This window comes from Chaetodon auriga, chromosome 13, assembly GCF_051107435.1.
Source record: "Chaetodon auriga isolate fChaAug3 chromosome 13, fChaAug3.hap1, whole genome shotgun sequence".
NCBI lineage: Eukaryota > Metazoa > Chordata > Actinopteri > Chaetodontiformes > Chaetodontidae > Chaetodon > Chaetodon auriga.
This window is the reverse complement of record NC_135086.1, coordinates 24,700,504-24,713,349: the sequence shown is the minus strand read 5'-3', so window position 1 is coordinate 24,713,349 and position 12,846 is coordinate 24,700,504. Positions and strand designations below refer to the sequence as shown.

The 12,846-nt window shown below is 41.2% G+C and overlaps 1 protein-coding gene across 4 annotated transcripts in view; it reads right to left on the bottom strand.

Annotated features, from left to right (window-relative positions):
• kdm6a (lysine (K)-specific demethylase 6A) overlaps positions 1-12,846 on the bottom strand; it is a 53,926-nt gene that overhangs the window by 15,785 nt on the left and 25,295 nt on the right. For 3 of the 4 annotated variants that reach the window (XM_076746167.1, XM_076746166.1, XM_076746168.1), the window contains 4 exons: positions 11,099-11,153; positions 10,632-10,666; positions 6,144-6,237; positions 3,250-3,376 (listed from right to left, as the gene is read on the bottom strand). In XM_076746167.1, coding sequence (XP_076602282.1) covers positions 3,250-3,376; positions 6,144-6,237; positions 10,632-10,666; positions 11,099-11,153 — 311 coding nt within the window. Of the gene's footprint in view, positions 1-3,249; positions 3,377-6,143; positions 6,238-10,631; positions 10,667-11,098; positions 11,154-12,568; positions 12,667-12,846 lie in introns of those variants that run through there. The other variant, XM_076746169.1, reaches the window with a different exon arrangement.

Sequence of the window (12,846 nt, the reverse complement as noted above, 5' to 3'; positions counted from 1 at the left end):
TTTTTTTCAAAATTTAAAGCAGATGCAGCCATCTTTGCAACATGCCGTGGTAATAACCAATGATGTGGATGAGTCACCCCAGCCCTAACATACTCACCAAATGTCATTTAATGTTTCTCTTTTTGTGTTTCTGAGAACCACTCATCCAAACTACTTCACACTTGTCATTGTACTTCGTTGGGTCCCCGAAACTATACCCAAGTGTGTAGTGGATGGTTGAACGGTTCTCAATATAGGCAATGGACATCCAGACAGTCCTTGCTTTTAGTTCAAAGATCTAAGACTTTTTCTGGAGATGGTTTATAGTAGAGAAATCAACATTCAGTGTATGTGCAACAGCTCAGGTGGACATTCAGCATGCCAGCTGCACACTCTTATCAAATTTCTGAAATTTGTGGCACTGTGTTGTGTGTTAAAATGCATATTGTAGAGTGGTCTTTCATTGTAACTTGAGTGTCAACAATCAGTCACTTAATGAATTGGTGGATCAAAAGAAAATTGCCAACTATTTTGATGAATGAATGATTGCTTCAATCATTTTTCAGGTAAAAATGTCAAATATTTGGAACTTTTAGCTTCCTACATGTACGGATTTACTTCTTTGTAATTTATGATGAGTTTTTGGGTTTTGGTCTGCCAATTGGACAAAAATTCAAGATGTCATTTTGGGCTTTGGGAAATTGTGATGAACATCTAACACTTTTTTTTTTTTTTTTTACATTTTAGAGACTTAACAAATAATCATTTAAAAAAAATCAGCCTATTAATCGATAATAAAATAAAATAATCTTTAGCTGCACACATAATTGTGACCAGCCCAAGGCACACCTGTACAATAATCATTCTGTTTCATCACCACTTTGATATACCACACCTGTCAGTTGGATGGATTACATTGGTAAAGGAGAAGTGCTCACTAACTCAGATTTTAAAAAATTTGTGCAAATAACCCTTTGCGTGTGCACAGAAACAGCCTTGCATCTTCTATCATGTCATGAGAAATGGGAGCAAAAACAAAAGTGCTGCATTTATTATTTTTATTCAGCGTAATCGTGCACTATTATATTGATATTTTCCCCCATCAACATATGTGTGCACGGAGTCAAGCTGCCATCCTGGAAGCTGTATCTGTAACTCACCTATGGATTACATTCTCTAGTGAAGAGATATAACAGTAAGAAATGCTTAATGTGTAAGAAGGATAATTTGGAGTGTGTAGTTCATTGGAGAAAGGTTTATTCTTACACATCGTGTTATGGGTCGAGCGCTGACTGCTAGCTACTAGCTAACACTTGCATGGACCTTAAGTGGAGTTGTATGCTTATCTACTCCAACGCCAATGTGCATTCAGTCGGTTAAGTTTCCCCCAGCTGGACAAACCCAGCACAGCAAAGGAACAAGAGAATTTGGTGTGAAGTGTGTGTTTCCATTGCGTCTATGGAGCATTAATACAGTTGCAATCAAAATTATTCAACCTCCATTGCATATTAGGTTTATTGGCAAGATGTACAATTTTTCAGATGTTTGCAATAAACAAAGCAGACAAGAACAGTTGAAATAGTTTAATAAAACTAATATTACCACAGTTTTTATCCAAATTCAACACAAAATGCTACTTTTAATGAAGACTGCAGTCTCAAAATTATTCAACCCCCTGTCTCAAGCATACCTGATTCAACTAATCAAAATTACCCAAACCCCTGTTTCAAGCACACTTAGTGCAACTAATCAAGGACTTCATTAGTTCAGGTGTGCTTGAGATAGAACACATAAATAGCTGGACTGGCTAGGAGTTTGTTGAGATTGATGATTGATTGCATGTTAGAACTATGGCAGTCAAAGTCAAAAGAATTGTCCAAAAAGTTCAGAGAAGAGATCATTGCCTTGCACAAACAAGGAAAAGGATACAATAGATAGCAAAAGCTCTGAATGTTCCTAGAGATAGAGATGGAAGCATAGTTCATGGGTTCAAAGTTAAAGGAACAGTGGCTACACTACTTGGACGTGGCAGAAAGAGGAACCTTTCAGCGGCTGCCACCAGATTCCTGAGGAGGCAAGTGGTCAAAAACCCTCGAGTGACTGCAAAACACCTGCAGCAAGACTTGGTGGCAGCAGGCACTGAGGTTTCAGTTTGCACAATAAAGCACATACTAAACACTGAAGGGCTCAATGCCCGCGCCTCAAGACGTACACCACCACTGACCCAAAAGCACAAGAAAAGTCAGCTCCAATATGCTCAAAACCACATAAACAAGCCACAGAAGTTTTGGAATTCTATTCTGTGGAGCAATGAAACAAAACTGGAAGTTTTTGGGCCTATGGAACAGCGGTATGTCTGGAGGAAGAAGAATGAAACATATGCTGAAAAGAACACCCTGCCTACAGTGAAGCATGGCGGTGGCTCAGTGATGCTCTGGGGCTGCTTTGCTGCCTCTGGCACTGGAAACCTGTAGCGTGTGGATGGCATGATGGATCAAGTATGAGGAAATCTTAGGAAAAAACGTCATGCCATCTGTGAGGAAGCTGAAGCTCGGGCGTCATTGGACCTTCTAACAGGACAATGATCCCAAGCATACCTAAAAGTCCATCAAGGCTTGGTTTCAGAAGTAGAAATGGAAGATTCTAGAGTGGCTGTCACAGTCGCCTGACTTGAACCCCATAGAAAATCTCTGGTGGGATTTGAAGAGGGTGGTTGCAAAACGCACACCCAAGAATATTACTGAACTGGACGCCATTGCCCATGAGGAATGAGTTAAGATTCCTCAGAAACGCTGCCAGAAGCTGGTATCTGGCTATGCATCACGTTTGCAGCAGGTCATCAACAGCAAAAGGGTGCTATACTAAGTATTAAAGATGCTTGTCATGAAGGGTTGAATAATTTTGAGACTGCAGTAGTCATTAAAAGTAGCATTTTGTGTTTAATTTGGATCAAAACCCTTGTAATATTAGTTTCATTGAACTACTTAAACAGTTCTTGTGTAATGTGTTTATTGCAAGTCGCTGAGAAATTGTATATTTTGCCAATAAGCCTAGTACGCAATGGGGGTTGAATAATTTTGATTGTAACTGTAACTACCAACTACATTCAACCAGAAAAAAAGATTATTATCATAGCAAACTGACTCATGGCCTCTAGGTAAAGCAAACATTTTAATCAGGACCCACAAAACATAACCTGTGAGGGCACAGGTAAGAGGGTATCTTTGCAAAATATTCAAACTTAAAAACTCACACCCCTGTTTGTCTTACCTGCCAAGAAAGTACCAGGACTGGCCAGAGTTTGGGTCTGCTTCTAAAGACTTCTGCAGACACTGGATGGCATAGCTATCCTTGGCACCTTTATCCCCCAGCTGCTCCACCGTGTGATGCATCCAGCCTACAAGAACAGACACAATGCATCAAGTGTGACTTTTCAAGATTCAACTAAAACACCTTTAACAAAGCCAGCTGGCTTTGCTCTTGTTCCGAAGGTAGCACTAGGGTACCCATCAGCAGCTATTACATGCAAAAGCACAGTGAGTCAGATAAAACAGGTTACCTCAATCTAAAGACACAATGTGCAATCAGAAAGGAAAGACTACTGCCTGATGTACAAAGGCATTACACACATCAACAAAACAAATGGCTTGTCCTTCCAAAGCTCTGTAATCAAAGAGGAAGGGCACAAACAGACAGACAAAGAGGGGAGGGATAGACACACAAACCCACCCACCCACTTTAGAAACGACTCCTCCCTGCTCAACAACCCGTTCTGCGCGTGCACACACATACATGCACACGCGCGCACACACACAAGTGATGGGCAATTTCCAATAAACAGACAGACACAAGCACAAACCTTCCTGGTTTCTCTCCCATACACCTGTGGCAAGCTCCACAGGTCACCATGACAACCTCAGCAGGGTAGACTAGAATATTGGGGGGGTGGGAGGGGTGGGGGGTCCTACACTGTGCAGGGGAAGAAGATGGAAATCTCTCTGGATATGTAACAACAATGTATGATCTTGCCATCCAACTGCCATTTTCACTGCTGTTACTTTGAAGGTGACCTTAAGGCTTGATAATATAAAAGCTTAACAATAATAAGTCACAAAAGCAAACCCATCTTTTTTTTGTCATTTTTACAAATACAAACAATCACCTCTCATAACTTGACAAAACTGTACAAAATGTAGTATTCGCCTCCCCTAGGGAATTTTCCACATTTTGCAGTATTATAACCTAGATTTCAAACAGCCTTTATTGGGCTCTTCACTGTTTGATTAACATGACATGAATAGTGCTTTGAAGGTGCAAAATACTTCTTGTTGTGACCCAATCAATACTTAGGACAAAAAGAGCAGACATCTGTTAGACAAGCACAAGAATGTTCAGAACTCCAAGAAGGTTTAGTAACCCTTATGCAAGACACTGTACAGGGCCCGGTGCAGAAAACACAGATGGAATCCACTACATGACCAGACCATACAGACGGTACCATTTGGTACCAGGCCGCACAGAGAGACTGAACAAAAAATATTTTATTGATCATCAGAGTCTCAAAGAAGTGCCTGTGCCTCTGTATACATGTCAAACCGCTCGTCTTGGTCACGTGATACAGTAGTAAAAGAGGAAGCCCACAAGCTAGCAAAAATGAGTAAAAAACAAACGTCTTTGGAGAGCGTCTTCGGAAAGGGGAAAAGGCAAAATGATGAGACAGAAGAAGAAGAGCCTACAACTTTCAAGAAAAAGAAAAATGCATTTAAGAGACAATATCAGCAGTCCTACTTAAAACACGGGTTTATCGCTTCAGGTGATTCTCACGCACTGCATAATATGTGGCAACAGGCTTGCAAATGAGGCAATGAAGCCTTCTCATTGAAGAGAAACAAGCGCAGGGCTCCTACTAATTACAACAACTACATTCATTGTAATGGTGATAATTTGTTTTTATTTGTTTCTATGCCGGTCTGTCAAAATATTGCTTTAGGTGAAACCAGTCTGTGGCGCTAAAAAAGTTGGGGACTGGTGATCTAACTAACAGACTTGTTTTCTGCAGCAATAAGCATCGTATAATCATGCTCTGGTGAAGGCTGAAAATCAGGGCAGGTGAAGGATACCTCAAGAAATATCAAGTCCTTTTATCACCTGGGGAGAAGACAGAGCCTGAAAAACATCAGTTGCATTATCCCTTTATTACTACACAGACATGGCTGTCATCAGTCTTGAGGCATGTCTTGAAACCCGATTCCACATGTGCAGCTCTAACATCAGCTTTCAGTGCGATTGTTTTGGCAAACTGAAGTTTGTAGGGGTCTATCAGAAGACAAATCTGTGCCAGTAATATCAAAAAATGAATTCTAAGTGTAAAACTTCTAGGAGCTGAATTTAAAAGATTGGTTCATCTGAACTGCCTTGACTGTATGTAATCTGAATATTGCTCAGCTTTTCTTCATCACTTTATGTGGCGTCACCGGTCACTGTGCAATTAGTGCCTCATTGTGTCTGAAAGCTGCAGCTGGAAAAGTTTTTCTAGATGATCTCAAACATAGTGACCAACCCAATGAGCTAACCTTGCAGCCCTACAGCTTAAAGGTGACTCAGTGAACTAAGATGTCACAAATCAAAGCAAAACCATTCAGTTTGGCTCACTGTTACTGCAGTGTTATTTAGTTACACTATTTAAGTATCCCATCATAGACAGACAAGATGGACAAAACTGACTCTGACCCACATAATCAGCGCAATCAGATTCCAGAGTGTAGTCCTAGTGTAGTGTTATATACTTCCACATTTATCACACTGATCAAGATCCTGAATAAACATTGCAGTAAAACCACAGAAGCTGAATTTGTTTCTGTTGCATGGTATTCATTAGCAAAATAGTTTCCTAAATTAATTCTAATCCTCACGCACCTCAATACACTCATGGACACCCATGAATTCAAATAGAAAATCATGTGATTTTCTATTTGAATTCATGGGTGTCCACACCCTGTGTGGGGGAAGGGACCAAGAGAAAACAATGCTCCACTGTGACACACAAACTCAAACCAGCAATTTGAAAAACAGCTAGAAAGTGGCAGAAAACTACTTGTGGGAATAAATTTCAATGAACAAAATGATGGCCGAAAGAGAGAACATTTCCAGTCCAGACCACTCACCTAGTTGTTGCAGTGTGGTCGCCTTCACCTGTGCAGGAAGATTTTCCGTCTGCAACAGACTTTCATACGCTTCTTTCGCCGCTCTGTATTTCTTCTGCAGGCAGAATGAGAAGGGGAGGACAACAAAGAGAGAAAGAGAGACACAGATAGGTTGTTCAAGCCAGACAGGAGGATAAATGTGTTTTATGGTTCTATCTGGACAGACACAGAGAGTCTTAAGACCTCTTCACACTCATAATGACCAGCCAGACACCCACACACACACACGGGGGAGGGTCAGTGTGGAAGAGGAAGGCCAGACTCAACACGTCTTGCAGCTTCAAGTGTGTTTGTGTGTGTGTGTGTGTGTGTGTGTGTGTGTCTGTGCTTAGGTGTACGTTTCTGTCCGCTGCAGTGCATGCATTGTATTTAACGAAACCAGAGCTGCCTGGTATGACGTGAACTCACTGTTTATTTTGACATGGTGACCTTATTGACCTTGAGTATGAACCCATATGCAGGGGCTGACTGTTCTCTTATCAGCTCTTCTTAAGAGCAACCCACCCCAACCCCCACAGACAATAAAACCCCAAATGTCCACACATGTGTCTGAGTCCATACACACACAAAGACGCACACACCTCTTCCTGTGTGCTCACAATAAAGACACCTCAGGGTTCCTTCCTGCTTGCACTGATGTTTGTCATCAAGCCAGACAACACCGTTATGACAGAATATCAGAATGACTCAAGCGATGAATTCAGAATACTCAATTCAACTAAAAATTCACCGACATAACGAGTCAAAGAGCTAAAATTCTACTGGTGCAGAAAATCATCTATCAGTTGGTTGTGGGTTTTTTGTTCAGACTGAAACATTCCTCAGTGTTACTTTCCAAGGAGTCTAGAACCCAGTGCAATAGTAAGAATAATGTAAAAAAAACGAGCAACACTTTTTTCAATATAAGAACAAAATGGTTAAGGTGGAGGGCCAAGAACACCTGCTGTGTCCAGTATTTTTTCATACTGGGACATTCTGGAGTGCATTATTACTTTCAAACCAAGGTTACACTTATGAGAATGATTTTCTGTGTGTAAATAGTCATTTGTTTTTTTAAGTTACTTTGTATGAAGTTAAACACAGCTGTGCAGTAAAAACAGCATCTTAGCAGCACAACAGCAGCAGCTGCAGGCCTGCATCGCTGTCTACACCAGACCTGGTCAGCTACAGTACTACTGAACACTCAAGACCTTTGACGCCCATAACGCCCAACACAGAATCATATATTTATTAGGGATGGGTCATGACTTTGAATTTTTGAATGGTCAGTGAAATCTAAAAAAAAAACAAAAAAAAACAACAACAACCCCTGAATAGTTTATACAATAGTTAATGACCTGTCCTATCTTAAAAAATATAGTTTCCCTTGTACTTAACCTGTGCATGTGTAACGTAAAAGTAGATATCTCTTGCATGTGAGTGATGAGTACCTGCATGTTATTGCTGCCACTGTAAAGTCCATGTTGCAAGTAGCAAGTTATAAAAATCAGTGTTAAAGTGTCCAGATATACTCAGGTTGCAGGTTGTTGGTGTTGCTGCAGAGGAAATAAAGCTCCTGTTTCCGAACATCACAACAGCATCTCCCTATCAGCCTTCCTCAGCAGAGCAGACTGCTCTGGCTTGGTAAGAGTTACAAGCCTACAACAACCATGCAGTATGTGTGCACGTGTATGTGTGTTTTTAAATGTTTACTGTAACAATGTTTGAAGTGTGCCAATTTATATTCCTACTGGACAGCGGCCAACCAATTAGGGATCTTTCACCCTGATTGCACCATATGATGTATATTTGTGCTAACTGAGTTTCATTCATAGTTTTGATTTTTACATTATGTACTTCAGTAGTTGAGTTCAAGCATCGCCTTCAGGAATTCTGCGGTGGTATCCACTCTAACAGTTTCAGCAGGCAGGCTGATGTAGTAACATTGCCGAATGCAGGAGCCAAAAGAGGCAATAATTATTGCATTTATTGGTGCCACAACTCTAAATACTTGCTCATACTATTTGCCAGTGGTGGGCATTATAGCCCCGTGACCAAAGCTGTTTTGTCTATGATATGAAAATCCAAATGTAGTTGATACTAGATGATAGTTGATATAGTTGTGTCTGACAGTGTGTCCAATGTGGTAGTTTGCAGCATGGGGGCTCCACAGGGGACAGTGCTCTCTGCTTTCCCCTTCACCCTCTACACATGAGACTTCAGACACAACACCAACAGCTGCCACATCCAGAAGTTCTCCGATGACACAGCCAACATTGGATGAGTATTACAGTGGAACGAACTGGAATACAGGGAGGTCAATAGAACTTCGCAGACTGGTGTGGACTGAACCACCTGCACATAAACGCCAGCAAGACAAATGGAGATGGTGACTGATTTCCACAGACTACACCGGTGAACATCCAGGCCTTGGACATTGAGATCGTGGGGGATTACAAATACCTGGATGTTCACCTAAACAACAAACTGGACTGGACAAACAACACAGATGCCCTGTACAGGAAGGGCCAAAGTCGCCTGCACCTGCTAAGAAGACCAAGGTCCTTTGGAATGATTAGGACACTGTTAAAAACATTTGATGATTCCGTGATGGCATCTGCAGTTTGCTATGCAGTGGTCTGCTGGGGCTGTGGAAGCTCTGAGAGGGACAGGAAAAGACTCAACAAACTGGTCAGGAGAGCTGGCTCTGTCTTGGACTGCCGTCTGGACTCCATTGAGGAGATGGGTGAAAGCAGGGTGTTAGCCAGATCATGGACAACCCATCCCACCCCCTGCATGAGACATTAGGGGGCTTAAGCAGCTCCTTCAGTGGCAGACTGCTGCATTCATGACATCTGTCTAATTCCAGCATCATGTAATGTAGCGCTGTGTTGATGCTGTCTTTCCCTATTCTACATCATAAACCTATAGTGTTTTTGCACTACTGCTATCAATGCTAATATACGCTCACATTATCCATTTCAACTAGTGCAATTTTTAAGTTGTTGTCTATTTTTTTCTCAACTGTGCGGTAACACTATTTAGTATCCATATTGGCAACAATATGTTTCTAAACTGTATATATTGTGCACATACATAGACTTGTGAAATTAAATGAATTAAATTTCTATGAAACAGAATTTCTCAAGTGCAATACAACATATGACATTGGTAGCTTTTCATCATAAGAATATTGGCAATAGTACTTTTATGGGCAGTAGTACTAGCATTTACTATTTTTATAATCTGTGCATAATGTACATATACATAGTTGAGTTTCTATTCTACATCCTGTATACTTTTTATCTTGACCCTTCTGTGCCACTGTTTTTGCTTTTTGTAATACATCAACAAAGTTTTATCTTCTCTTAAAATGCCGATTGATTACCAGAACTATTAAAATATTTTGCAAGACATGATTTTGTGATAAAGTGCAACTTGAAAACAAAGAGAAGACCTCCAGTACACTGTCTCTCTTACTGCTGAGGTATTTCTTTGATTATGTTTCTGTCTGTGTGACCTTCATCAGGTATATGGACAGCATCACAGCACTTCCATATGTGTGTGTCTATATGTATAGAACATCTGTCACATCATCTATATATATCACTTGATTAACACCTCATTAAAAGGCGAAGAACAGGATTATTCTTCCTTTGTGTAAACAGATCAATGTGCAGCTCCCAGGTCCTCTTGCTTGAGTTAAAATAGAGACATTTGAGTGTCAAGGGGCAAAACCACAGACCTGCATAAGCTTTTGTGAATGATGCTAATGATGCTAATGTTCATGTACCTAATAATGATAGGGCATTAAGACTTAGACTGTTTCTTTAGTGTTTCCATTTTTGGGAAATTATTTGAATGGGATATAAACAAGAAGGAAAATATCTTCTGACAATTGTATGTATAATCCATTCTGCATTTGGAACTATCTTGATCCATCCAGGATGTAAAAAATTACAATTCTACACAATTGATACAATTCAAGCATAAGTGAACACATTTGTGGTACATTACAAAGAGCGGCAGCCTAATCCAGTGACTGCAGTCAACAGAGTGACTGACTACCTACTGCTTGGTCAACATGGGGAAGGGCGCGCTTGTTTTTCTGTATTTCTGGGGTCCAAACACCAGAAGCCAACACACGTTGTGGGGTCTGATATCTCTGTGAGGACCAAAATGCCAGACTCCATAATGTAAATCATTAAAGACTTGGGTCAAGGTTAGGCAAGTAGTGGTCAGTCTGCATGGAATGAATGCAAGTCCCCACAAGGGATGGAAAGAAACACATTGGTGTGAAAACGCAAGATAATGATAAGCAACTTTTTCCTTTCCATTTCCTCTAGCATTTAACCACAGGGCCATGAGCATTTTGAGGTTACCATGAAAGCTAAATAATAAAACCCCAACATGGGCTACAACATTAAACTGACCAGAATTTTGAAAAACAAATTTGAACTGATTGCTTACCTGGATCTCATACAAATGAGCAATGTGGAACTGAACTGTGGAAAAAAGCAGAGGAGAGAAGAATAAGGGTTTACTTCATTATATTTCTGCCATATACCACAAATTCACCCCATCGACTTCAGTGGGTACAGACTGCAAACAGGATGGAGCACAGACAGGAGGGGGAGTGGGACAGTTTCCCCAGAGTCTACATGTAATCTGACATCACAGCGTGTATGTGCAATGTGCTTGCAAGCACTTCCAGTTTTCTCTCCGTGTGCTGTCTCCTAGGCAACCCCAGTCTTGGACAGAGTCAGCAGGGAAATGGCAGCAGAGAGGAAAAATTGCTTTGTAGAAATATTCCTGTGCCCTTTCAATATGTGTTTTCTACCAATGACAAGCTAATACATCAGATAAAATATTACATTTCACAGCAGGTTATGGCTGGTTTCCATGTGGCCTGTGGTAATTACAACAATACTACTTACTTTCAGCTTTCGACAAAGTGCAGAGATTGGAGTCGATCAAAGCCAGCTGAAAATGCTGCAAAGAAGGAAAGAGTCATTTTATTAAGGACAGAAATACATAAACTTTCACATCATCAAAGGTCTGCACATTCAAATCACTAATACCAGAAGTGACTGCAGGATAGAAATAAAAATCAAATAATTACAACTGGTAATGTTAACAACATAAAGCACTGGGTTGCTTATAAGTCTTGATGCTTTAAAGGAAATCATTGAGAAATTTTTATTCTCCTCCATCCCATCTTGTTTACTGATAGCCCCAACAGATCCACAACGAACCATGTATGAACCCTGTTGACCGTAACATGAGAGGACACTGACAGCTGGAGGGGCTGAACCAGAGATATTCTTGTCTCTGGATCACTCTTGCTGCTCCAACCTTGCCTCTTTCCTTGTGCCCAACCAGAGTACAGAGTCCTCAAAAAGAGAGTGATATTCAGGAGTTATAATGCCATCCTATTCCATTCATCTGAACTTAAGAAAACATGGCTAGATAAGGAAGATGTCTGCAGAGCCTTAGCCTGGCTGCCAAGGCGTGGCATGCTACCAGCCAGTATCTCCATCGAGGGATTGAACAGATTAGTCCATGAGTACATCATACATCTACAAAGGCAACTCTATGGGCTGTCACTTCTGGCTTTCTCCTAACCACCACTATTAGTTCCCTCTCTGTTGACATGTTGGTAAGCCACTATTATTTTGAGCTTATACTTTATGGATGTCATATGTAGGGTAGTAATACAGGGTATCACAACTGTGCAGAGCAAACCTAGTTTTAAAAAGGGAGTATTCAAACGCCAATAGGTGGCTTCAAACTGAGAGGTTCCATTGCAGTTACTAGGCTGCACAATGACCCAATGCAGTCACGCAGAGCTTCATGCATTTAAAAAGGCACCATCAGTGTCTCTTATAGTGAGTCAGTAAAAACTCACAGCTCTTGAAAACGAGAGCCTCCTGAAACCAGGATCTCCATACAAGAATACAGCAGACACTTAGGGAACAGACTGTACTGCTGGTGTGGCCGTAGTCCACTCGTCAACCATAGCAGATTTCATACAAGAAAAACAGAAATGCTGTAACCTTAAAGGCAAAATATCAGTGCCTGTCATCTAGGCTGAGGAAAAAGATAGCTGTTACCCACAAACACATAGACTTAAAGGAGAAGACTGTAGCCTTGCAGCTGCAGCTTTATAGACAGTCAATGTCAGAATTAAGAACTGTCCAGCAGGATCTGTCTTTGTGTGTTTCACCCTGGGCCAGTGAGCTTCACGCACTTGCACATGTGCACACACAAAAACACAGCATTCTGCTTAGAATAAACACCTTATAAGCAGAGCTATGAGGCACAAAACATCAGACACACATCACAGCCAGATACCTCAATGTTAGAGAATGTACTCAAATAGACACACACACACACAAATGCGTTACCTAGATTTCTGGTACATCACACTCGTCTTGGAACCCCACTGCATTCTCCTGTAGATCTCTCCCTCTGTCTCTTCTATCCTTCCCTTCCTTCTCTTTCACACTTGCACTACCACCAGGCAGATAATGCAGCGGGATTGTCAGCTTGGCATTCCACCTCCCTCCCCATGTCTTGCCTTCCTCACTCTCTCTCCACCTCTCCGCTATCATCCTTTCTGTCCCTCTCCCTCCCTCCCCCTTGTTCCCCCTTTCTATCCCGGTGTCACTGATTACTATTCAGC